Below are 27798 nucleotides of genomic sequence, written 5' to 3' on the forward strand. Positions count from 1 at the left end.
CGCACGGGGCGGGGCGGGAAGGGGCGGGGCGGGAAGGGGCGGGGCGCCTCGGGAAGGGGCGGGGCGGGGCGGCGCACGGGGCGGGGCGGGGCGCCTCGGGAAGGGGCGGGGCGGGGCGGCGCACGGGGCGGGGCGGGGCGGGAAGGGGCGGGGCGGGAAGGGGCGGGGCGCCTCGGGAAGGGGCGGGGCGGGGCGGCGCACGGGGCGGGGCGGGAAGGGGCGGGGCGGGAAGGGGCGGGGCGCCTCGGGAAGGGGCGGGGCGGGGCGGCGCACGGGGCGGGGCGGGCGCGCTCTCCCGACACGGCCGGGTCCTCACGGGCTCGGTGCGTATTCAGGTGCCCACGATTTGCCCCGGACGAACAACGACTAAACCTGTGGCGTCGGCACGTCAGCGTCTTGCGCCTCATCTGCCGAGTCTCCACGCCCCCTCGTCTGCGGACTATTTCCCCGCGAGGCGGCGCCGGAATCTCGGGGGCTCGGCGCGCGCGCAGCGGGACACGCCAGCGGCTCCCGCCTTCCACGCCTGCGCGCCGCGCCCGGCGGGTTCTCGTCGGCCGCCGTGGTCTCGCGAGAGGACGGCCCCGGCTGCTCCGGCTGCTGCGGGCGGGCGCCGGCGGGAGGCCGCGGCCGGTGAGCCTCGGGGTGGGCGTGGGTGACCCGTCGCGGGGAAGCTCCGGGGAAGCTCCGGGGAAGCTCCGGGGGGCGGGGGGGCGGGGCCAGAGGCCGCGAAGGCCCCGGTACCTGAGCTCGGGGGCGGGCGTCCTGCGCCGTCTCTATGCCCGGAATGCGAACCGGCCCGTCCCAGCGCCTGTGGCCGAGCGAAGCTTGGTGTCTCCATCGCCGCCGCGGAGGGTCGGCCGAGGCCTCGGGAGTCCGGCGGTCCCGCCTCGGGGCGTGAGGCCCGACCCTGTCTCCCGGGGGCCGGGCTCCTCTCCACTCACGGCCCCGCTGGGCGCTCCCAGCCACCTGCGGCCACGGCCGCGTTCCCACGGCCACCGCGTAGCGGGCTCGAGCAGGGCTGGGTGCCCTTCCTCGGCCCCCGCCCCCTCCGGCCTGGGCGCAGGCAGACCCAGCGGCCGCCCTGACCTTGTCGCCGGAGAACCTGCGAAGCCGGCACCTACGGGGAGGCACCCAGGGCCCACTGACATCCTGCAGCTTGCAAACAGCAGTCTGCACGGACACAAGGTCCGGCTGGTGATTCAGGGGCACAGGAAGGCCCAGGAGCTTCAGACCTGGGATGGGGATTCTGACTGGCAGCTCTTGGGAGGGGAGAAGGGGGATCCCGGGAGCAGGGACCCCCTCCTGGGCCCTGACCTCAGTAGAGATCCGGAGTGAAGGTGGGAGGAGCCAGGACTGGGTCAGCCAGAAGCCATTGGAGCCCTCCCTCCCGCCAGAACCAGGGTGGCAGCCAGGTTCTTACAGACTGGATGACGGTGGACGTTGTGGGCCAGCTTCCAGGAGGGATGTCGGCCGTGGCCGGGAGGGGGTAGGCCAGAAGGAACAGAACGTACGGCTTGTTGGGAAGCCGTGAGGCATCTCGTGGAAGGAAGGGCTGACCTGCCGCGGAAGGGGACACTACCTCCTCCTCCTCCCTCTGTCCTCCCCTCCCAGGTTCCGAGGGCCTGCCTATGCTGGTGCGCCCCGGTCCGCATCTGATGGAGTCCGAGAGGCGCTGTGCCGCGGGAGAGGTCTTCACGTCTTAGCTGTTTGTGCTCTGGTTAAGCATAGGGGTGGGGTAGGGAGAGAAGGAAATGGGTCTTCTTTCACTTACCTTACCTGCTCTTGGTCACATCTTGTGGCAGAAACCAGAGCAGACAGGGAGTGTCTGGACAGTCCAGGCAGGTGTTTTCTGCTTTGACAACAGATAAGCTAAAACCGGTTTGTTGTTATTTTTAGTCAAAAGATATGTTTGAGAACCTGAAACTGAGTTAAAGCAAACTTTTTTTTTCCCCCTTTGGAAAAAGACCAGACCTTAAAAACCCCATCCCTGTTTTCAGAACCTAGTGGGATTCTCTGGTTTATAATGCATTACAACTTGAATATTTTTGCTCAGCAACAGTTTTTAATGAAAGCATTATGTTCCATTTCTTGGCTTTTCCTAGTTTGCTTAATTATAAGTGTCCTGTGTCATTTATATTTTTCTGTGTTAGAGCATACATTGTTACTAAATCAGTCGAAAACAAAAACATTTTTTAAGGATTTTATTTTTAAGTAATCTCTACACCCAACATGCAGCTTGAACCTACGACCCCAAGATCAAGAGTTGCTTTGCCCTGACTGAGCCACCCAGGTGCCCTGAAAACAAATGTTTTTACATTGAAGAACTAGCCTGTCCAAGCACTATGGAATTGTGCATCTGCTGCTCCCTCCTTCCTGTCCTCCTTTCTGCCCCTTCTCAAAACACCTCCCCTTCAGAGGTGTTTTGCCAGCAGCTCTGTGGAGTTTCTTAGACATCTCATGATGGTTCTTATCTTCTCAGCTGTACCCTCACGGTTATCCACACTCTTCCAGGGCCAGCAGAAGATGATCACATCCCAGGTGAGTTGTTCATTCACAGTTTTGCCTAACAATGATAATGTGAAGTTCATAAAATGTCTATGCCTTTATATAAAATAGTGGAAATAAATATGTTAACATTAGAGAAAATACAGAACACATGTCAACACATTACAGTACATGGGCCAAATACAGCCTGCTGCCTATTTTTCAAAGGCCCACAAACTAAGAACTTTTATTTATTTATTTATTCATTCATTCATTCATTCATTTTATTTTTTTTTTTAAGATTTTATTTATTCATGAGAGACACACAGAGAGAGAGAGAGAGAGAGAGAGAGGGAGAGGCAGAAACAGGCAGAGGGAGAAGCAGGCTCCATGCAGGGAGCCCGACATGGGACTCGATCCCAAGTCTCCAGGATCAGGCCCTGGGCTGAAGGAGGCGCTAAAGCGCTGAGCCACCTGAGCTGCCCAACTAAAAACTTAAATGGTTGAGAAACCAATCAAGAGTAGAATTTTGTGATGGGAAATTATATGAAATTCAGATGTGTTTATAACGTTTTATAGACATTCATATGTGGCTGTGGCTGCTTCATATTATAGGGGTTGAGTTGGGTGGTTGAGACAGACTGTATAGCTCAGGCAAGCCTAGACTATTTACTATGTGACCATCTATCAAAAATATTTGCTGTTTGCTGACCTCTGGTACAGTAAGGCAAATATGCACTGTAGATAAATGAACACCTTTGATCTGAGTTTTGAAACTGGAACATAAAAAACTTTTTTGATAAGCTTCATTTGGTGGCATGGTGTACCTTTCAGTGTGAGTCCTGCAATTACACGAGAAGTGGTAGGCGTATAGTGAAATAATTCTTGTCCAATTCAGAGGAAAAGTTGAGTTGCACATGAATTATGCCAGCATTAGGGCTCATGGTTGTTCAAAGACGGAGCAAATTAGTGCAGACTAGAATGACCTAGGGTGGTCAGTATGGTGAGATAGGCCTTGTGACAGCCCTGGGAGCTGGGCAGAATCTGCATTCCTGCAGAGCGCTTGCTTTGGCCACATATATACTAAAATTGGAATGATAACAGAGAAGATTAGCATGGCCCCTGTGCAAGGATGACATGTAAATTTTTGCAGAGTACAGTGAGGGATGCCGCTTTTTTTGAATTGTGAAATACACATAACATGAAATTCACATTTAAACCTTTTTTTAAAAAAAGATGTAATTTGAGAGAGAGCGAGCATGTGTGCACAGGCAGGGTGAGGGGCAGAGGGAGAGAAGCAGGCTCCCCACTCAGGGACTTCCTGCATGAGACTTATTCTCAGGCCCCCGACTGAGATCATGACCCGAGCCAAAATCCGAATCAGCCGCTCAACCCTCTGAGCTACCCAGGTGTCCCACATTTGAACCTTTTTAAAGTCTAGAATTCACTTGCACCTGATACATTCACATGTACAACCAAACCACCCTCTCCTTCCAGAATAGTTTAATCCCACCAAAAGGAACCCCCCCCCACCTTTAATGAGCAGTGCCATGACTTAATGAGCAAATTACTCCCCAGTCTCCCTAGCCCCTAGCAACCACTAATGTGCTTTCTGTTTACAGATGTGTCTATTTTGGATTTCTCATTTAGATGGAATCATACAGTATGTAGTCTTTTATGTGTAACTTCTTTCATTTACCTTAATGTTTTCAAAACCCAAATCGTAGCATGTACCACTCCTTTATCTTTTTTTATGACTGAATGATATTCTGGTGTATGTATATACCACCTTCTGTGTATCCATCTGTTGATGGGCATTTGGAGTGATTCCATGTTTGGCTATTGAGAACAGTGCTGCTATGAGTATTCATGTACAAGTTTTTGTTTGAAGACCTATTTCAGTTCTTTCCTGGGAGTAAAATTGATGAGTCATTCTATGTTTAACTTATTGTGAAACTACAAAACTGTTCTACATCAAGATCCCTTGCAAGTCCATGAATTTTAGATTAACCTTTCTGTTTCTGCAAAGAAAGGCTGTTGGGATTTTGGTAAGGATGGCATTGAATCTGTGCATCACTTTGGGGAATAGTGCTGTTTTAACAATATTAGGTTTTACAGTCTGTGAACTTGAGAGGTTTTACTTAGGTCTTTAATTTCTTTCAGCAATGTTTTCTAGTTTTCAGAATGCAAATTTTACATATCTTTGCTCAAATTTATTCTTAAGTATTTTATTCTCCTAGATGCTGTTCTAAATGGAACTGTTTTCTTAATACAGCTTTAATTAATTTCTCTTTCAACTTAGTTGAAAGCAAGTAACCGAAAACCACTTGACTTGTAAGAGGGGATGTTATCCATTCTCACTCACCAGTCATTCCTTTTTTGATGTCCTGAAGGCTTTTGCATCATGGAGGTATTGCAGCTTAGTAAGCTTTGACATACTCTTTGTGAGTATATTTTTTGATAAGGAACACATAACTAGACATTTTTAGCCTAATACGAAATGCCCTGTCCTTTATATTGAGAATTTAATCTATTGTCGTTTTGTTGTGGTGACTGATATGTGGCTTTAACTCCTTCATCTTTCATTGTAATTTTATTCCGCACACTTTCTTCTTATGTATTTTTTTAAAAACCTAGTTAAATTCACATACAGAATTAACTATTTTAAAGTGATCAATTCAGTGGCATTTACTGTTATATGTTATTCACAGTGTTATATGCAGCTACTACCTTAATCAAGTTTCAGAATATTTCATCATTCTGAATAAAGCCCTTGATTCATTCATGAAGGAGTTTCCCTCCATTCTCCCATTCACCCAACTCCTGGCAACCAGCAGTCGTGTTCTATCTCTGTGGATTGGTCTATTCTGAGTATTTCATATAAATTGAGTCATTCAGGGGCATTTGGCGGCTCAGTTGGTTAAGCGTCTGCCTTTGGCTCAGGTTGGGACCAGCCCTGTGTCGGGCTCCCTGCTCCTTTCTCCCTCTCCCTCTGTCTCTCCCCCCTGCTTGTGCACACACTAATTCTCTCTCAAATAAACAAATAAAATCTTTAAAAAAAAAAAAAAAAAGCCAAATTGAGTCATTCGGTATATGGGCATTTGTGTCTGGCATCTTTCATGTTTTCAAGGTTCATCCATATTGTAGTATATATCAGTACATTTTTACTTTTTTTTCTTTTTTTATGGTGGTAAAATACAAATAACATAAAACTTACCATCTTAAACTTTTTTTGAGTATACAGTTCAGTGGTTTTATTTTTTTATTTTTTTTTAAGATTTTATTTATTTATTCTGAGAAACAGAGAGAAAGACAGAGACACAGGCAGAGAGAGAAGCAGGCTCCCTGCAGGGAGCCCAATGTGGGACTCGATCCCAGGACCCCAGGATTACGACCTGAGCCGAAGGCAGATGCTCAACTGCTTGAGCCACTCAGGTGCCCCCACTTCAGTGGTTTTAAATATGTTTGTTATGCATCTATTACTGTTATGCATCTATTACTACCATCCATCCCCATACTCTTATCTTGCAAAACTGAAATTCTCTACTTGTTAAACAGTAACTCCCCAGTCTCCCCTATTTTCAGCCACTGGAAACTATTATACTTCCTGTTTCTGTAATTTTGATTACCCTAAGTACCTCACATAAGTGGAATCTGTAGCATTTGTCCTTGTGTGACTGGCTCATTTCACTTAGCATAATGTCCTCAAGATTCATCTGTGTTGTAGCACATTGCAAACTTTTTTCTGCTTTTAAGGCTGAGTAATATCCCATTGTTTGTGTACATGCATTTTGCTTATTGATTCATTTGTCCATGGACACTTGACTTGTTCCATGTTTTAGCTATTGCGAGTAACACTGCTGCTGTGAAAATGAGTGTACAGACATCTTTTTGAGACCTTCTTTTGGATATATACCTTGAAGTAGAATTGCTGGGTCATATGGTAATTCTATTTTGAATGTTTTGAGGAATCTCCATTCTGTTTTTCATAGTGGTTTTACCATTTTACATTCCCACCAACAGTACACGGGAGTTCCATTTTTCTCTACATTCATACCAACAGTTATTTTTTGTGTTTTTGGTATCAATCCTGGTGGCTGGGAGGTGGTATCTTATTGTAGTTTTGATTTGTATTTCTCTAATGATTCATGATGTTAAGCATCTTTTCTTGTGCTTATTGACCATTTGTATATCTTCTTTGCAGAAATATCTGTTCAAATCCATTGCCCATTTTTGAATTCAGTTGTTTTGGGTATTTTTGTTACTGAATTTTAAAGTTTACATATTCTGGATATTAATCCCTTATCAGCTCTATGACTTAAAAATATTTTCTCCTTATCTGTGGCTTTTTAGTCTGTGGATAGTAATCATCTGTTGTGAAAATATTTTAATTCCCATGAAAAAAATTGTCAGTTTCTTTTGTTACTCATGCCTTTGATGTCATATCCAAGAAATCATTGCCAAATCCAATGTTGTTTAGCTTTTGTCCTATATTTTCTCGTAAGAATTTTATTGTTTTAGGTTTTACATTTGGGTATGATATCCATTTTGATTTGATTTTTGTATATGGTGTTAGATAAGGGTCCAACTTCATTCTTTTGCATGTGACTATCGAGTTTTTCTAGTGCCATTTGATCAAAAGACTGTCGTTTTTCCATTGAATGGTCTTGACAACCTTGTCAAAAATCATTTGACACTATATGTGAGGGTTTGTTTCTAGATTCTGTTTTCTATTCCATTGGTCTATATGTTTCTTTTTATACTGGTACCATCCTGTTTTGATTACTGTAGCTTTGTATTAAGTTTTGAAATCATAACGTGTGAGTCTTCTATTTTTGTTTTTTTTTCAACATTGTTGTGGATATTCCAGTTTCTTTAGATTCTGTATACATTTTAGGATAGATGTCTTTATTTCTGCAAAAAAAAAAAAAAATCATTGGCATTTTGCTAGGGATTTCATTGAATCTGTAGTTTGCTTTGAATAATACTGACATTTTCACAATAAGTTTTCTAATCCATATACATGGGATGTGGTTCCATTTATTTATATTTTCTTTAATATGTTTTAGCCCTGTTTTGTAGTTTCCATTGTGTGAATTTTTTGCATCTTTGGCTACATTAATTCCTAAGATTTCTTTTGATGCTTTTGTAAATGGAATTGTTTTTGTAATTTCCTTTTCAGATGTTTCATTGTTTCTGTATAGAAATGCAGCTGATCTTTGTGTGTTGACATATATACTTCACAAAAAAATAAATGAATTCAGCATTTAGTTGATCGAATAGGGTTTATTTTTTTTGTGAAGTCCTTAGGTTTTTCTACATTTGCAGAGATAATTTTACTTTTTCCCTTCCAATTTGGATACCTTTTATTTCTTTTTCTTATCCAGTGCTCTGACTAGAACTTCCAGTACTGTGTTGAATAGAAGTGGTAAAAGCAGACAGCCTTGCCTTGCTCCTGATCTTAGAAGAATACCTTTCAACCTTTCACCATTGAGTATAATTTTACCTGTGTTTTTTACATACATGGCTTTTATTATGTGAGGGTAGTTCCCTACTATTTCTATTTTGTCAAGTGTTGTTAACATAAAAGATTGTTGAATTTTGCCAAGTGCTTTTTCTGCATCAGTGGAGATAGTCATGTGGTTTTTTTCCTTCATTGTATCGATGTGGTATATTACATTGATTAATTATTGTATGTTGAACCATCCTTGGATTCCATCCTTGGATTCCAGACTTATTCATGGTATGTAATTGTTTTTATTTTATTTTATTTTTCAATTGAAGTATAATTAAATACAATTTTGTGTTAATTTAAGGTGAATAACATCCCAACTGAACAATTCTATACATTAGTCAATGTTTACCACGATAAGTGTAGTCACCAGCTGTTGCCATATATTATCACAATATTATTGATTTTATTTACTGCTCTGTAATTTTCATCTCCTTGATTTATTTTATAACTGAAGGTATCTGTATTTTTTTCTCACCAATCTCCCATCCCCTTTGGCAACCACTGATTTGTTCTTTGTATTTATGAGTTTACTTTTCATTTGTTTGCTCATTTGTTGTGTTTTTTAGGTTCCACATGTAAGTGAAATCATATGGTATTTGTCTTTTTCTGTCTGACGTATTTCATTTAGCTATAATACCTTTTAGGTTCTTCCTTTTTGTCACAAATAGCAAGATCTTATTATTTCTTATGGCTGAGTAATAGTCTATTGTGTCTGTATACCAGATCTTTACTCATTCATCTATCAGTGGACATTTGGGTTGTTTCCATATCTCGGCTATTGTAAATAATGCTACAGTAAATATAGGGGTACATATATCTTTCCAGTTTAGATTTTTGTTTTCTTTGGGTAAATGCCCAGTAGTAAAATTACTGGATCACATGGTATTTTTGTTTTTAATTTTTTGAGGATCTTCCATACTATTTTCCACAGTGGCTGCACCAATTCCATTCCCACCAAAAATGTACAAATGTGTCTTTTTCTCCACATCCTCACCAACGCTTGTTATTTCTTTTTGATACTAGATATTCTTACTGATGTAAGGTGATATCTCATTGTGGGTTTTTTTTTTTTAAGATTTTTATTTATTTATTTATTCATGACAGAGAGAGAGAGAGAGAGAGAGGCAGAGGGAGAAGCAGGCTCCATGCAGGGAGCCCGACATGGGACTCGATCCTGGGTCTCCAGGATCACACCCCGAGCTGAAGGCGGCACTAAACCGCTGGGCCACCCGGGTTGCCCTCTCATTGTGGTTTTGATTTGCATTTCCATGATGAGTGATGTTGAGTATCTTTTCATGTGTCTGTTTGCCATTTGTATGTTTTCTTTAATCAGATTTTTTTTTTTTTTTGGTGTTGCATTATATAAGCCTTTTATGTTTTGGATTTTAACCCCTTATTGGATATATTCATTTGCAGATACTTTGTCCCATTAACTGGTTTGCTTTTTTGTTTTGTTGATGATTTCCTTTGTGCAAAATCTTTTCATTTTGGTATAGTTGCAATAGTTTATTTTTGCTTTGTTTCCCTTGCCTTAGGAGACATATCTAGAAAAATGTTTCTATGTCCAGTGTCAAAGAAATTACTGGCTCTGTTTTCTTCTAGGAGTTTTATGGTTTCAGGTCTTACACTTAGGTCTTTAATTCCTTTTGAGTTTATTTTGGTGTATAGTGTAAGAAAGTGGTCTAGTTTCATTCTTTTGCATTTAGCTGTCCAGTTTCCCCAGCATCATTTGTTGAAGAAACTGTCTTTTTCCCAGTGTTAATCTTACTTCTTACTTTGTCATAGCTTAATTGACCATTTGGTATGGGTTTATTTCTGGGGTCTCTATTCTGTTCCATTGATCTTTGTGTCTTGTTTTGTGCCAGTACCTTATATTTCATTTAGTACCTTTGTGGTGTATTATAATCCTTTTACTATGCTGCTGAATTGTTTGGTAATATTTTGTTGAGGATATTTTACATCAATGTTCATAAAGGATATTGGTATGTAGTTTTCTCTTTATTGTTTTTTTAAGATTTTATTTACTTATTCATGAGAGTCACAGAGAGAGAGAGGCAGAGACACAGGCAGAGGAAGAAGCAGGCTCCATGCAGGGAGCCTGACATGGGACTCGATCCCAGGACTTCAGGATTATGCACTGGGCTGAAGGCAGGCGCTAAACCGCTGAGCCACCTAGGCTGCTCTTCTTTTTTCTTTTAAAACAGTTTATTTGGGGATCCCTGGGTGGTGCAGCGGTTTGGCACCTGCCTTTGGCCCAGGGTGCGATCCTGGAGACCCGGGATCAAATCCCACGTCGGGCTCCCGGTGCATGGAACCTGCTTCTCCCTCTGCCTGTGTCTTTGCCTCTCTCTCTCTCTCTCTCTCTCTCTCTCTGTGACTATCATAAATAAATAAAAATTTTAAAAAATAAAATAAAATAAAACAGTTTATTTAAACAAACAAAAAAGAATTCACCCATTTCCCCCACCCCGCTCCCCAACTCGGGCAACCACCAGTTTGTTCTATGAGTATGTTTTGTTTTGTTTTTAAATATTTTATTTATTTATTCATGAGACAGAGAGAAAGAGAAAGACAGGCAGAGGGAGAAACAGGCTCCATGCAGGGAGCCCAACACAGGACTTGATCCTGAGTCTCCAGGATCAGGCCCTGAGTTGAAGGCGGCGCTAAACCACTGAGCCACCTGGGCTGCCCTGTTTTGTTTTTTTTAAAGATTCCACATATGAGAGAGATCACATGGTACTTGCCTTTCTCTTTATCACTTAGCATCATTCTACAAAGTCCATCTATGTTATTGCAAATGGCAAGGTTTCATTCATTTTTACAGTTGAATAACACTCCATTGTACATATATACACCACAATTTCTTTATGCATTCATCCATTGATGGACATTTAGGTTGTTTCCATATCTTGGATACTGTAAGTAATGCTGCAGTAAACATGGAGGTACATATAGCCTTTTGAATTATTTTTTTTTCCTTTGGATAAGTACCCAGAAGTGGAATTGCTGGATCATATGGTAGTTCTATTTTTAGTGTTTTTTTTATGATTTTATTTATTTATTTATTAATGAGAGACACAGAGAGAGAGAGAGAGAGAGAGAGAGAGAGGCAGAGACACAGGCAGAGGGAGAAACAGGCTCCATGCAGGGAGTCCGACGTGGGACTTGATCCCAGGTCTCCAGTATCAGGCCCTGGGCTGAAGGTGGCACTCAACACAGGCCGCCCTATTTTTAGTTTTTTTGGAGAGCCTCTGTACTGTTTGCATAGCACCAATTTACACTCCCACCAACAGTCCACAAAGGTTCCTTTTTCTTTACATCCTCAGTATAATTTGTTACTTCTTGTGTTTGATAGCCATTCTAACAGGTGATTGATGGTGGTTTTTATTTGTATCTTCCTGATAATTAGTGATGTTGAGCTTTTTTTTTTTTTTTTTTTTTTTTTGTGAACTTGTTAGTCATCCATTCTTTGAAAACGGTCTATTTAGATCTGCCTATTTTTTTATCAGATTTTTTTTTTTTTTTTGCAAATGAGTTGTATGAGTTCTTTATGTATTTTGGGTATTAGTCCCTTTAGATGCATTACTTGGAAATTTTTTTCTCCCATTCAGTAAGTAGATTGCCTTTACATTTTGTTGATGGTTTTCTTTGGTGTGCAAAAATTTGTAGTTATGATGTAATCTCATTTATTCTTTCTTTTGTTGCTTTTGCTTTTAGTGTCAAATTTAAAATTATTGCCCAGACCTATGTCAAGAAGCTTGTTACCAACTGTGTTTTTTCTAGAAGTTTTATGGTTTCAAAGTTTCCTATTTCTTTGTATACCTTGTAATTTTTTGATTGAACACTGGGCATTTGATAATGTGGTGACTCTGGAAATCAGATTCTCTCCATTCTGCAATGTTTGCTATATTTCCTTATTATTTTTGTATATATTTATTGATTGATTGTTATAGTCTGTCTCTGTGCCAAGAATCAGACTGATGTATAAACTTAATGTCTTCTTAGGTGTTTTCTGAGCCTTTCCTTGGGTCTGCCGTTACTTTCTAATTTTCCTAGTATATGCAATTGTTTTTAAGTGTCCTGGTGTTTGATGTCCGGTTCTTGAAGGGGGAACAGCAAAAAATAAAGGAGGGGAGAATGAAAAGGGAAAAATGCAAACTGGGGGAAGTGCATCAACAGGGGCTTTGTGCCTCTTTGTACCCATATGATCAGAGACATCAGTCTGATCAGAGCATGGGGACTTGCACAGAACCCCTTTATTATTTCTGTCTGCATTGCACATGTTTGTGGTGTGGATTCTTTAAGTTCAGTGGTAGCTGTGTCTTTGTATGTTTTCTTATTAGGATAAATTCTTTGAGACTGGGAGGAGTATTTTATTCAACTTGGAATTCTCAGAAACCAGGGCAGTTCCAGGAACATGTGGGCACTCAGATTTTTTGCATTAAATAATAAAATAATTCACCAACGGTATTTCTACTATGATTTCCTTTTTACTCACAAAGTATAACACAAAACAAGTTATATAGTAGAGGTCCTTAGTAATATTTTCTGGCTAGTTTTCAATGATAAAAAATGGTACAAATTAGTCTTTTAACTTCTTTATTTCTCATCATCTAATTCTAACCACTTCAGACTGAGCAGAAAATTGCTTTTCCAGGGATCATTGTCATTCAGGGATGTTACTGTGGGCTTCACTCAGGAGGAGTGGCAGCACCTGAACCTTGCTCAGAGGACCCTGTACAGGGATGTGATGTTGGAGAACTATAGCCATCTTGTCTCAGTGGGTAGGTAGTGTTTGTTTCATCCTAGTATGGGTGTCCTTTTTTATTTACAGAGACTTGCAGAGTTTTTTTAAGAATATAATAGTATTTAGCTTTGAAATTTGGAGGTCAAGGATGACTTTTCTCTTTTGGTTATCAGAAGGAATTTTGTTTTCCTCTGCCTCATAACAGGGATTAAATTAAATTTTTTTTTATTGTATAGCCTTTCAGTTATAATGTCCTCCACCTTTAGAGGCCCTGAAACTCATTCAGTTTGTCTCAAGTCATACAATTCTTATTCACAGGGTATTCCATTGATAAACCAGAAGTGATCCTCAAGTTGGAGCAAGGAGAGGAGCCATGGATATTAGAGGAAGCGTTCCCAAGCCAGAGTGACCCAGGTGAGTTAGTACGTATGAGCCAGGTGGAGTTCAGGAGGAAATTAGAGCACAAAGGGTTAGTTCAGAGCTTTAAGACCATTGACATGGTCTTCAGGAATCACTTTTTAAAGGCTCTGGACCTTTGGAAGTAGCGGGTTAATGTGACTCAGATACTCAGTATCACTGAATCCAGTATCTCCAGTGTCACTTTTATACACAAATGTTATCTTTTCCCCCCTTAGGAATAAATTACATAAAGTACACAGATCTTTGTATACACATGTCCTGACATCCAGCAGTATTAGCCTTCTAGCTTTGCTATTTTCTTCAAGGCTGCTTGAGTATAGCATGAATACAGAATGTTGCCAAGAACAACTTTAATCTAGAAAATATATTAAAATAATTTCTGTGTTTCCAGACATTATGGACAATGCTATGGTACTATGAACTTTTGCATTTTCATGTAAACTTTAAAATCAGCTTGTCCGTTTTCACAAATACACACACACACATACCCATACACCCATACCCATACGCCTATACCTACTGTTTTAGGGCTTTTATTGGGATTGCATTCATCATTTTGGAGAGAATTGACATCTAATGCAGTGTATAGAACAACATTTGAGGGGCCTCTTGGTGATTCGATTGGTTAAGCATTTGCCTTCAGCTCAGGTCATGATACCGGGGTCCTACCATTGAGCCCCATGTCAGTCTCCATGCTCAGTGAAGAACCTGCTTCTCCCTCTTCTGCCTGCTTCTGCTGCTTAATATCCTCTCTCTCTCTCTCTCTCTCTCTCTCTCTCTCTCTGTGTCAAATAAATAAATAAATAAATAAATAAATAAATAAAATCTTACAGAGGGGAAAAAAAGAAAAACTGTTGGTATTTGCATACCAGTCTTGTAATCTACAACCTAGCTAAGTTTACTTATTCTGTTAGTTGTTTTGTAGGTTTCTTAAAAATTTTGGGGTAAATAATTGTTTTCTCTATGAATAAAGACAAGTTTACTTCCTCCTTCCTAATGTTTGTACCTTTTTTCTTTCCTTTGCCTATTGTACTGGCTAAGAATGCCATTAACATATTGTACAGAAGTGGTGAAAGTGAACATCCTTGTCTTGTTCTTGACTTCAGGGAGAAGCTGTTGACTAGTTTAGAACTAATACTGATTTTAACTGAAGGATTTCTATAAATGTGCTTTATTATTTTGAGGAAGTTTTCTTCTATTCTTAGTTAAGAGGGTTTTTTTTGTTATGTTTTTGTTTTTAAAGATATATTTATTTTAGAGAAAGATCAAGTGCATGGTGGGGTGGGGCAGAGGGAGAGGGAAAAGCAGACTCTGCACTGAGTCGGGAGCCTGACGTGGAGCTTGATTCAAAACCCTGAGATTACAACCAGAGCCAAAATGAAGAGTTGGATGATTAACTGACTGTGCAACCCAGGTGACCCCCCCTCTTTTATTTTTAATTATGAATGAGTATTGAATTTCGTCAAATGCTTTATCTCCATGATTGAGATACTCATGATTTTTCATATTTATTCTGTTAATATGGTGAGTAGTCTTGATTAATTTTTCAGCATTAAGCCAACCTGATATATCTGAAGTTCATCCTCCTTCATCATAATGTATTTTGCTTTTTATAAATCACTGAGGTTGGCTTTTCACTATTTTATGTATGATTTTTCTCTGTGTGTGTTCATGAGAACTATTATCCTATAATTGTCCTTTTTTGTAATGTTTTCAGGTTTGGGGTTAAAGACTTCATACTTTTCTATTCTGTGGATGATATTATGTGAGATTATGTTATTCTTTAATGTTTGGAATATTTCACCTGTGAAGCTTTTGGGGTCTGAAGTTACCTCTTGGTGGAGATTTTAAATTTCAGACTGTTAATTTTTTAGTATTTATCTTTGTTAATTTTACCAGAAATACAACATGAGGTTTCTGGAACAGAGCAGACAAATTAGTATTTACTTAAAACCAAATAACAACTTTGTGGTTCTAGTGTACTTGAGTTTCTTACTCTTGGGGCAATGAGACAGAAACCAGGTGTCTTATACATACATACAAAGTTGGTATTTTGGGTGAAAAATAACAATAAAATGAATTTGAGTGTTTCTGTAGAAGAGAGAGGTAGCTAACCGCCTACCTTTTTAAAAGGAAAGAGGAAAAAAAAAAAAGAAAGAGAAAAACCTTTGCTCCCTTGAGAAGGAAGGATCCTGAGTTCACACTCTAACTCTTTGGACTATGAGTAAATTTCTTCAGGAGAGAAAGGAGACCACCATCTCCAGCTTTATACACAGGGATGTCACTAGAGCCCCAGGTTCCAGTGCCACCACAGAAATGTGAATCTGGAGTTTGTCCCTATCTAATTAGTCATAAATTACTTTCCAAGCATTCTTTTATCTTAAGCTCCAAGTTTTATTGAGATTTGCTCAAAAAGTTCTAAGTGTGCAGAAACATAAAATTTATTTTCCCTACAGACCTACACAACCACTCATTTTATTTCTGACTTCTGGCCAGTTTTTCTGTGTACGTGCTAGCCCTTTCAGTGTACATGTTTGGTTTAGTCTTTAACCACCAAGGTCTGTGTTAGAAAGCTAGATGCTCTTCAAGTGTTTCCATTCACCTTTCACCTGGCCCAAGGCATCAAACCAGGGGCAGCAATATGTGTTAGTATTTTGCCCAAACTTCATCTTGACCTGCAAGGAAGAAGTCTGTGGCACATTCTGTTATTCATAGAGCTCTGACCAGCCAGTTAAAACTGACTTGAATGGCTTTCAGGCTGAGAGACAGGGTCATGAAGCATATCAGCTCAAGGCAGGAACAGATTCTGTACCCCTTTCTAATAGAATAACCACATTATAGGTAAACCTGCTCACAGAAGGCATATCTGAGGTCTGTTGGACTAGCAGGTGTTTCCTCAAATACTTGAATGTTCATGATAACTACTTTTGGGTGCAGATCACACTTAGATTGCAAGTTAATGCCTGACTTTCACACATGCACACACGCACGCACAATCCCAGAGGGTACACCTGGAAATAAAGATTTTGCAGTTGTCAGGAACTCTGCCTCCGTGTCCTGCTCAGTGTGACTTCTCACTGTCTGGTTCTTGCAGGTTTTATTGTAAAAAGTCTTATTCACCTTGCCAGTGGTAGATTCCAAGTTGATCTACCCAAAAATGGGTTCAACAGGCTAGAGACCCATCATCAGATTCCAGTGGGGCCAGGCATCAGATTTTCATAACAGCACATTAGCAAACTCAAAACGACTTTTTCAAAAGACAACTCCCAAAGTGTCTGTGTGGACACTGCCTCCCTAGTCATGTCCTCTCCTTTGCACACTTCCTTCCTTAGGCAAAAATCATCAAGCATGGAGGCTTGCTCTGTCTCCAGTATTGTAAGATTCTAGACAGGGACACCAAATCCTCACTCACAGACACTTCTTTCCTTGATGGGGATGACTGTCTGTAGGACTTATGCCAAATTCTTTTCTACCAAATATTTGGATGTAGTTGCCACGAAACAATACAGAGCAGTGTTTTTAAATTCCCCCTTTTTTCACTTACTGCAAATTTTGCAGCATGTCCTATCAACTAAATTCAACATTGGCAGGTTTACAGTCATAGCTGTCTAGGTCCTGAGTGAGGCATAGCTGGGGCTGTAGGGCTGCCATGGACCTTTCTTTTAGGGCCTCCCTCTTTTAAAATGTGTTCTTTGATCCATGGGCTGTTGAGAAGTGAGTTGCTTCTAAAATCATTTTTTTCTAGTTATCCTTCAGTTCTTGAGTTCTAATTTAAAACAGAGAATTTCAGTTTCTCGAAACAAGTTCAGTTGTTTGAAATTTGTTGATACTCTCTGTTTTCATAAATGTTCCATGCATACTAAAGAAGGAAGTAGACTCTGTAATTGTTTTGTATAGGTATTTTTTCAGGTCTTCTGTATTCCTTTTTTTTTTTTTTTTCCCCAAGATTTTATGTATTCATGATATTTTTTTAAAATTTTTATTTATTTATGATAGTCACAGAGAGAGAGAGGCAGAGACATAGAAGCAGGCTCCATGCACCAGGAGCCCAACGTGGGATTCTATCCCAGGTCTCCAGGATTGCGCCCTGGGCCAAAGGCAGGCGCCAAACCGCTGCGCCACCCAGGGATCCCTATTTATTCATGATAGACACAGAGAGAGAGACAGAGACACAGGCAGAGGGAGAAGCAGGCTCCCTATGGGGAGCCCAATGAAGGACTTGGGATCATGCCCTGAGCCGAAGGCAGACACTCAACCACTGAGCCACACAGGTGTCCCAGGTCTTCTGTACTCTAATTGTCTTTTGTCTGCTTTTCCATCAGATACTAAGAAAGGTGTTTCAAAATTCCCAACTGTGATATTTCTTGAAGCTGTATTAATTAGGCAAATAGAAACTTAGGATACATCTCACTTTTTAATGTATGCTTCAACCATTATGCAGTGCCTGTCTCCATATATGCAGTGATACCTTTGCCTTTAAGTCTGATTCTGGTATTAGTGTTGCTGTACCAGCTTTCTTTTCTTTAAAGTTTGCTTGGTATGTTCTTTATCATCCTTCACTGTCAGCCTTACCATGTTCTTATATTTAAAGTGTGTCTCTTATAAACTGAAAGCAGTAGCAGTTTGTTAAATCTAGTTTGACACTTAAAATTTCTTACTTATTTAATCCATTTATGTTTACTGGTATAATTGGGCTTAAGCCTACAGTCTTGCTATTTCTTTCCTTATGTACTATTTCTTCTTTCTTTTCTTATTCCTCCTTTCACAACTCCTTTTGGATTTTTAAATTATTAATTTCTTTTGCCTCTATTAACTTTTCATTTTATATTCTTTTAGAAAATTATTTGTCTTTTAGAGGTTACACTATTTGTAATGATATGTAAGCATGGATGCCAGCAGTGCAAAGACGTTCAAAGTTGTGGGAACTATATGAGATATTCTTGTTCGTGAATGTAAATAAATGAGAGATGTGGTCTCATGGCTCAATCCTGGGGCACCAAGAGGTTTAGAAATGAAGATAAGGAGTATTGAGCAGCGGGATGGGACTGTGGGAAGAGTCTGTGAGGATGAACGAAAGCTAAGAGAATGTGACATTCTAGAGGCCAAGAGAAGAATGTATTTCAAGGAGAAGTAAATGGACCTCAGGTTTGAAGATGGAAACATGAAGTTGGCATTTTAACCTTGACTTCTTAGAAACAAGAATACAAGAAGAACTAACAGATACAAATCCAACCCCACTTTTGAAAGAATGAACAGAAAGTTTTAACTCTCAACAATAAAACAAAATGAAGGGTTGCCAACAGTAGTGAAATATCAGGTGGAGGTGTGTGCAAGGCTGCAGATTTCAGAGTTGCTGCTTTCAAAGATGGAACCTCAAATTGCCAAACTTAATCTTTTAGAAAGGCAGGAAGGGCTTTCAGGATGGTGGTAGATCTCTATACTGGGTTTCTTCTTGAGAAGCAGAGGGATGGGGTAGAATCAAGACTCATAGGCACAGGCTGTGTTGGAAAGCTGCAATCCATCTGTGAAATTGTAGAAAATGAAAAAGACTTTGATACTTCAAAAAACCAAAAAGACTTCTGTCAGTTGGATAAGAGTAAAGATTAAGGAGGGCATGTAGTGCCCTTGTTAAGAAATATTCCTACCAGTTTGGAATATGGTTCTCAGTTCACCCGTGGGAAACCTGGATCAGGAAGAAACGCACCTCTTAGTGCTCAGGAATTAAAAAGAACCAAAACAGCCATCACAAGGTATTTTCAAAGTTACTACAAAAAATAAAAGAAGATAGGACAAGCGAGTGGCAGGGGAAAAATAATTCACCTGAAAAATGTTGTCATGTAATGCCTGGATATTTTTACTAATTTTTAATATAAATTAATGATGATTTCATCATTAATGGCTTCTGGTATACAAGAATATAAAGTAGGCGGTATACAAGAATATAAAGTAGGCAAATAAGAGGTTCAGAAAGAGTAAGACCACAAGAAGGTGTATTATGAGCTGTGTTATGTCACCGGAAATAATTGGAAAAAAAGAACAAAATCACAGCAGTAATCAAAATACAATTTGAAAAAAAAAAAGGTAAAAAAAATTAAAAAATTTTAAAAAATCTTTTTAAAAAATATCTTCAGTTCTTAGTTATTGAACTCAGTAGTATTAGTATTCACATTCTATAGAATTGTATCATATGTCATTACAAGTACAGTATTATAGATAGCAAAGGAATAAAGACAGGTGTGCATAACTAAAAAATATTAAGGTACAGGTAAACGAAAGTTCTACAACTAGGTTTAGAATTGTAGGTTTTTATATTACACAGAGATATAAAAGCATATGTATACATATATGCAAGTTTAAAAGCTAATGATAAATCAGGTGAGATTTGGTTGGAGGAAAGCCAGAAAACATTAGAAGAGGGTTTGATGGTCAGAAGTGCACTAATGAACAATTCTGACGGAGTATAAGGAAAACACCATAAATCAAAGGAGCTGTAGATCTGGTCCTGTGGCGAGGATGGCTTTACCACTCATTGATTTTGCTATTTTGTTGTGTGTTTTTATTCCTATTCAATCAGCTAGAAACAGAATTAGAGATATTAGATATTGGGTTATAGTACTATTCCCTTTTGAATTAGAGTTCCTAGAAATTTGATTTATTGCTATTGTGTAGAATAGAAAAGAGAGATGAGACTGAAGGTGTATGTACTGTTGTCATAATCTAGACATGAAGAGATAATGACCTAAACTTGTCCACTCCCCAAAACCTAACTAATTGTTTCTCCTAAATACCCTTGTCAACTAATCTTTCTTGTTACTCTATTTATATTTCAGAATTAATTAATAGCAATGGAAACAATTCAAGAAAGAAGTTGAATGAGTTTAACAAAGGTAGAAATTGGCTCCATAATGATAAGTATGAAAGAATTCATTCTGAAGAGAAACCTTATGAATATAATAAAAATGGGAATGACCACCTTAATGAAGACTTTGTTCACCATCAGAAAATTCAAATTTTGGAGCAACATTTTGAATACAGTGAATGTAGAAAAGCTTTCCATGAGAATTCACTCTTTGTTGTACATAAGAAACCTTATACAGGAAAGAACACCTGTGAATACTCTGAATATGGGAAGATCTTCTGTGATATGTCATCTCTCCTTGCTCATCAGAGAACACATCCAAGAGAGAGTCGCTGTGAATTTAATGAATGTGGAGAAAATTTCTTGGAAGAATCCATTCTCTTTGAGCACCAGAGTGCTCGGCCTTTCAGCCAGAAGTCAAACCTCATTCCAATTCAGAGAAACCACTCAATTGACAATATATTTGAATATAATGAATACGGAACATTTTTCAGTGAAAAGTTAGTCTTTGGTGTACAACAGAGAACACATACAGGAGAAAAACCTTATGAATGTCATGAATGTGGAAAAACCTTCAACCAGAAGTCAGCCCACACCAGACATCAGAGAACACACACAGGGGAAAAATCTTGTGAATGTCATGAATGTGGAAAAACTTTTTATAAAAATTCTGACCTCATTAAACATCAGAGAATTCACACAGGGGAAAAACCTTTTGAATGTCAGGAATGTGGGAAATCTTTCAGTGAAAAGTCTACCCTCACTCAACATCGGAGAACACACACAGGGGAGAAACCTTATGAATGTCTTGAATGTGGGAAAACCTTCTCATTTAAGTCTGTCCTTACTGTACATCAAAAAACACACACAGGGGAGAAGCCTTATGAATGTTATGAATGTAGGAAGGCCTTTCTCAGAAAATCAGACCTCATTAAACATCAAAGAACTCACACAGGGGAAAAACCTTATGAATGTAATGAATGTGGGAAATCCTTCTCTGAGAAGTCAACCCTTACCAAACACCTGAGAACTCACACAGGTGAGAAACCCTATGAATGTATTGAATGCGGAAAATTTTTCTGCTACTATTCAGGTTTCACAGAACATCAGAGAAGACACACAGGGGAGAAACCTTTTGGATGTAATGAATGTGGGAAAAATTTCCGGCAGAAGTCAGCCCTAATTGTTCATCAGAGAACTCACATAAGACAGAAACCCTATGAATGTAATGAATGTGGAAAATCATTCTGTGTAAAGTCAAAACTCATTGCACATCATAGAACACACACAGGGGAAAAACCCTATGAATGTAACATTTGTGGAAAATCATTCTATGTGAAGTCTAAACTGACTGTACATCAACGAACACATTTGGGGAAAAACTCTATAAAAGTAATAAATGAGGGAAATCACTCTGGGTGAAGTCAAGAATTTATAGAAAGAGCACAAAAGGAGAAAAATCCATTGATATAATGATTTTGAGAACATCTTTGGTCTAAGAGCCATTCTCACAATCAGAGAACTTGTGGGAGAAGATATGAAGCTTTGGAATATTGAAAACTTTGTGGTGGAATTTGAATTATACAATACATCAGAAAGCTCAGAGTAGAGGAAACATATTCGTAAATGAATGTAGGGAACCTTTTGCCCAAAGCCACACCCCACTAAATATCAAAGAAAACACACAAGTTAGAGACCTCTGTCCTCATCATAGAGTAGAGAAGACTTTATGCAGAGGCTTTAGAAAAGGCACAAATTATAGGAAACTATAGGAAAGCATTTACTATGAGGTGGTATTTTATTAGACTTGGGTGAAATGCTTGAAGTAGTATCTCAGTGGATGTCAGAAGTTACTAGAGAAAATACTTGAAATAAGTGGAAGCTTTAAGTTAAAATCTAAGCTTTTACCTCAGAGATTTTCAATTTGAAGGAATTCTAGCAATTTAGGAAATGTGGATAATGGTTTTCATTTAGAAATAGCATTTTATTTTTGTTGAGATATAATTTGGCCCATTGCCAGGTGTATTGTTTTCCTCCATTTAATGTATTAGATGTGAAAATACATCACACTGGGACCAATAGTTGTAAGCAAGTCAGGCTTTTTGCTCAAGCATATGCGGAACAAGAGATTTTTAGCAAGAGGACCCACCAACAGGATTTTCTGATGTCCAAGTAAAAGAGATTTTGGATCTAGTAACACACTAGGTCTAGGAGGATTCTAGGAGGAGCTTGCCAGCAAGAAGTTTTAGTAATTCTGAGGCCAACTCATTTTGAGTGGCTCATTCTGGAATAGTAGATCAAAGGGGAAAAGTGAGTTGCTGTATATGCAACTTAGTGGATGTAGTAAAAGTGAGTGTGGAGAATAAGTGGATTCTGCACTGGCAAGTGTTTAACAGTTTGTCCAAGTGTCATCTTCTGTGAGTGACATGTTATACCCAAATCTATTTCTCCACATATTTAACACCTTTCATCTGTGATGTAGCAATTTAAAAATTCATATACAAAAATACATTCTTAAATATAGAGCTTTAGAAAGCACAAGTAGATTCTCCGACTGAGTAGGTTATAGTAGCTTGTAGCAGATCAGTGTACTAATTGAGAACAACTAGAAAAATACCACAAAAAGTATCTATTTTAATTCAGTCTATGAAGCAAAGAGGACTAAAAGGAAAATTCAGGAGAGAAGTGAATTACAGAAAGTACATGGGCAAAATGCAGCTGTTTTACCTGGACAGGATACTTGCTAGTTCTGGCCACAGGGAAGAACCTGAGTACTGAGTATGGCTCAGGTAGAGGAGGAAACTATTTGTAGGAGGGCAGAGCCCAGTCTGTCAAGGCTGGAGTGAAAAATTCTTAAACAAAAAAAAAAAAAAAAAAAAAAGCCTTAAACATTACAGGTTAGACATATACTGGTTTTTAAAGAAATTTTTAGAAGAAGGACTCCATGCAGAGCAGGAGCCTGAAAAGTGAATCTGAATGTAGATTTTTTTTTTTTAAAGTACTGAGAAAAAATGATTAGAATTTGTGAACTGCCAGTAGGATGGACCCTTGCTGAGCACAGCATGCTACCATTAAAAGCAAGGTCATTATCAGAGGTAGAGTTACCATATTGCAACTGCAAACAATATCTGGTATTTAAAATAAAAAAAAAAAAACCTGCCAAGAAAGAAAACTAAGAACAGATGGCTTCACTATAGTTATTCCAAATATTTAAGAAGGAAATAATACCAAGCTTTTATTAACTTTTACAGAGAAAGGAAGATGGAGCTTTTCTAAATCATTTTGTGAGCTCAGTACCACCTTGATACCAAAACCTATAAAAGACATTTCAGGAAAATAAAGTTACTGATATTTTATGAAAATGCATAATAGTAAATTTTAAAAAAATCAGTTATATCCATGTTTATTAGAAGAGTCAAAGGATTTAATATTTAAAATTAAATCAATTTGGCCAATTCTTCCTCTTGTTCTCCTTTCTCCCTTGTACTTTCTGTATTTTTCTCTTGCCTTTGTAGAATGGAAGTCAGAATAGGCCTGCCTTGGGGAATGAGAATGGTATTATGGTGATGTGCACACTTGCATCAGGTGTGTTGAGGGCAGCTGGAAGAAACAGCATGGCTTAAATACTGTAACACTGAGCAAATACAAAAATGAGGATGATGAGAGCCAGATTGGAGGTTTTTATAAAAATGGAGAAGGGGAACGTTAGAAAACCCTGGAGTGTTGGATTGGAATGTAACTCGTGTGTGTGTGTGTGTGTGTGTGTGTGTGTGTGTGTGTATGTGTTTTATGGAGTGTCTGCTGAGAGGGCTTACACACAGTGACACCCAGTAGCAGTGAGCACACCAGTTGTCAGTAAGAAAATGTTGAAAGAATCATGGGGACAAAAGAACCACCTTGGACAGGTTTCACTGGCCAAATTTGAGACAGTATGAACATCAAAATAACCATAGCATCAGAATACATGAGACTTAATAAAATGGGACTCCGTTAATTTATAGTGATATAATTAAATGCGTAAATTCATGGAGGAGGAGGGAAAACTTTTCTTTACAGATTAATGCCAATAAATGTAGGGAGAATAATGACAATAGAAAAACACCATTTGGCAGCCATCAGAATGGTGGTTGATTCAAGAGGTAGTTGCCAACATAGGCTAGCGTTTGTGGATAGAGGTTTGATGAAGAATAGGATGTTGGAATAGTCTTCAAAAATCTCTCCACAAAATACTAATCAGCTGCAAAGGCAAAAGTGGTGATTTTATGATTAAACCCAGCAGACACCAACGTGATGAGGTGATTAAAGTTCACCTCACCAGTGGAGTAGGACAAGTCAACATGATGTGTGCCCTGATGGGATGCACTGAGAGAGCCAGCATCATGTGGTATTTTTGCCAAGAAAGCGTGACCTGTGTTTCCTTAGGAAATATCTGGTGAACCCATTTGAAAGACTATTTTACTGAATGCAAAGCCTATGTTCTTTAAATATGTGAAGGACATGAAAAAGACTGAGAAACCATTCCAGATTGGGGGAGAATGGAAATCTATTAAAGATTTTTTTATTTTAGAGAGTGAGCAAGCAAGTAGAAGTGGCAGAGGAAGAGAATCTTCAGACTCACTGCTGAGTGGACAACTCACCGTGGGGCTTGATCTCATGACCCTGAGATCATGACCTGAGCTGAAACCAAGAGTTTGATGCTCAACCAACAAAACCACCCAGACTGCAGCTATTTTTAAATAAAAACAAAGGAAGAATAGATACTATTAGAACAGTTGACAGAATTCAGTGTATGGATTGGGTGGTGGTGTTTATCTCTTTTTAAAAAGATTTTATTTATTTATTCATGAGAGACAGAGAGGCAGAGACCCCGCGGAGAGAGAAGCAGGCTCCACTCAGGGAGCCTGATATGGGACTCAATCCCAGGATTCTGGAGTCACACCCTGAGCCAAAGGCTGTTGATCAACTGCTGAGCCACCCAGGCATCCCAGTCAGTGTTTATCTCTTGACTTGGATGATTATTGGGTGGTTCTGTAGGATAACGCCTCTGGGGGAAATACACACTGGAGTGTGTAGGGGTAATGGAGTTTCATGTCTGCAGCTTATTTTCAAATGGCTTTAGAGAAAGACTAATAAGTGTGTGTGTGTGTGTGTGTGTGTGTGTGTGTGTGTGTGTGTATAGAGTGCAAGTATGCAAGGGACAGATGGAAGAGATACAGTGCATTTAGGAGAATCTGAGGGGACATGGGAATTTTTTGGTATTATGTATATGACTTATAAGTGAAATTATTTTGGAATAAATATTTACAAGTTTAAGTTAATTGACATAACCTACCACATCGGTAGAAAAAGTAAGTGAAGCCACTTTATTATTTAAATAGATGGCAGAAAATATATTTGATTAAGCTTTACACCCATTCATGACTAAAAAAAACTAGGACTGAAAGGGAAGCTCATTAAAAATAAAAGGAAATCAACATACAACAAATATCATACTAAGAAGATAAATACTGAACTAGCTCTTCCTGGTATTAATGAGACAAGAATGCTTGGTACCTCTTTAACATAGGACTGAAGGCTCTAGCTTACCAATAAGGCAAAAAGGAAAAAAGTTTAAGACATTAAATGGGGAAGACTAAAGTATAGCTCATTATTGGTAGGTGGTATCATTGCATAGAAATGTGAAAAAAATCTCATAATGAAGACATTATGAGAGTAATTTGGCAAACTCACTGTAGAAAAATTGTTTATCAAAAAAAAAAAGAAAAAATGTTTATCAATATAAATTGCGAATAGAAAATAAACTAAGTGATACCAGGACAGTTGAATCCACTCAGGACAAGATAGCAGATTTACCTGCTGCCTAAAAACACAGGGGAGAAAGGAAACATAGTTAATTGTTTTCATGTCAGTGGACATCAGGCAATACAGGGTCAGTGATCCTTGCTGGTGATGGGTAGGCTCACTATATTGTGGTGATGATTATATAGGTGTGTTTATCAAATTATATCAAGATGTATACTTTAACTGCTGTTAAATTGCTGTTAGGTTTACATTAGTCCTAAGAAAGTAAGTTCTAGAAATCCAAAAACTGCATCACCAAATTCAGGGACATTAAAGACCAATATAAGTGGAGGGAATGAGCAAATCTGAATTTAAAACATGCAGATGCAATGATTAACTGTAGCTAAGACAACCTGAAAATAGAAAAATAAACCTACCGGACTTAGATTGCTAGATATCAAGACTGGTATAGGAACAAGCATAAACAATGTCCAGAAACAGTCCCCAGTATATTCATGTATTAAAAAGATGGTATTTTTGATATATGGTGCTGGGTTAATTGGCTCTCTATATGCATAAGAGGAATATTTTGACTATAGCCACCCACCATACACAGAAACTCGTTTTGTATGGATTGTACATCTAAATGTAAAACATAATACAGTAGCACTTATAGAAGAAAATATATGTGAACATATGGCCAAGACACCCTAAACAAGAAACAAAAACCATAGATAAATTAGGCTATGTTAGAATTAAGAGCTGTGGGACTCCTAGGTGGCTCAGTGGTTGAGCATCTGCCTTTGGGTGTGGTCATGATCCCTGGATCCTGGGATCGAGTTCTGCATCAGACTCCCCATGAGAAGCCTGCTTCTCCTCCCTCTGCCTGAGAGAGGCAGAGACACAGGCAAAAGGAGGAGAAGCAGACTCCATGCAAGGAACCCAATGTGGGACTCGATCCTGGGATTCTGGGGTCAGGCCATGAGCCAAAGGCAGATGCTCAACTGCTGAGCCACCCAGGCATCCCTATGTAAAATATTTTTTAAAAAAGAATTAAGAACTGCTGTTGTTAAAAAAACAGAAACCAAAAATACATGACCAAAAGTGAGTCACAGATTCAGAGAATATAATTGCAATGTGTATATCAAACAAAGCACTATACTACATAATATAAAAAGAACTCCAACAAGTGAGTAAGAAAAAAAATGAGCAGCAGATGGAACATAATTGACAGTATATTTAAATGACCGGTAAATATGGAAAGTTGTTCAATTTCATTAGTCATCGAGGAAAAACAAATTCTAACAAAAATGTTATACCACAGCTACCGCAGCATACAGAAGGGCTACAGTGATAGAACACCAAACTGATGAAGTCCTGAAGCAACTGAGACTAATACAAGTTTGGTGGGAATAAGTTGTGCACTTTGGAAAATAGGCTTTTTGTACTAAAGCTGGACATACATGTAAATTTTGGCGGTGTAATTATACTTCTAGGCATATATCCAACAGAAATACATGTTTACTAGAAGTAGTAGTTAGTAGTAGTGGTAGTAGTATTCTCAATAGCCCGGAAGTTGTAACCGCACAAGTGGCCACCAACACTAAACTGCATACATAAATTGCGCTTTTCTTCCAGTGCTGTATTCTATAGCAGTAGGAATGAATGAAACACAATTGTATGCATGCAAAAGAACACAGAAGAGTAAGTGCTATGTTTTTTCATTCAAGAAGCAGATAAATGTAATACTTGGTGTTAGAAGTTGGAATGATGGTTTTTGGATGATGGCAGTTTGCAGAGATTGACTTAAGGGGGCTCCTCTGGTGCTAATAGTATTCTTTTTAGCTCAGTATTGATTGTAGTTGTATTCAATTTACAAAATTTATTACTTGTGAATTTTTATTTAAATACATTCATGTTTGAGCATAAATGTTCCTTAATAAAAGCAGAAAGTCTGGCATTTTTTTAAAGGTTTTATTTATTTATTCATTA

General features: G+C 39.1%; 1 protein-coding gene and 1 pseudogene across 3 annotated transcripts; both read left to right on the forward strand.

Annotated features, from left to right (window-relative positions):
* The first annotated feature begins 503 nt into the window (after nucleotides 1-503).
* LOC112660876 (zinc finger protein 37A) lies at nucleotides 504-27766 on the forward strand. 3 transcript variants are annotated; one of them, XM_025448612.3, is made up of 5 exons: nucleotides 504-630; nucleotides 2480-2538; nucleotides 12657-12783; nucleotides 13065-13160; nucleotides 19997-27766. In XM_025448612.3, the coding sequence occupies exons 2-5, from the start codon at nucleotides 2524-2526 to the stop codon at nucleotides 21445-21447; spliced, it is 1689 nt and encodes a 562-aa protein (XP_025304397.1). In that variant the 5' UTR covers nucleotides 504-630; nucleotides 2480-2523; the 3' UTR covers nucleotides 21448-27766. The 3 variants fall into 3 exon arrangements, with proteins under 3 accessions (XP_025304397.1, XP_035570881.1, XP_035570880.1); XM_035714988.2 differs by having other exon boundaries at nucleotides 570-630; nucleotides 2512-2538; XM_035714987.2 differs by lacking the exon at nucleotides 504-630 and adding an exon at nucleotides 1665-1688.
* LOC112660929 (U6 spliceosomal RNA) lies at nucleotides 3546-3663 on the forward strand (annotated as a pseudogene).
* Nucleotides 27767-27798: the final 32 nt, after the last annotated feature.

This window comes from Canis lupus, chromosome 4, assembly GCF_003254725.2.
Source record: "Canis lupus dingo isolate Sandy chromosome 4, ASM325472v2, whole genome shotgun sequence".
In the NCBI taxonomy this organism is placed as follows: Eukaryota; Metazoa; Chordata; class Mammalia; order Carnivora; family Canidae; genus Canis; species Canis lupus.

Bases quoted from the DNA above. Each gene is read 5' to 3' on its own strand.
- LOC112660876 (XM_025448612.3), top strand. The intron at 12,784-13,064 runs GTAGGTAGTGTT...TCTTATTCACAG, and splicing joins TAGCCATCTTGTCTCAGTGG to GGTATTCCATTGATAAACCA. The intron at 13,161-19,996 runs GTGAGTTAGTAC...TTTATATTTCAG, and splicing joins CCCAAGCCAGAGTGACCCAG to AATTAATTAATAGCAATGGA.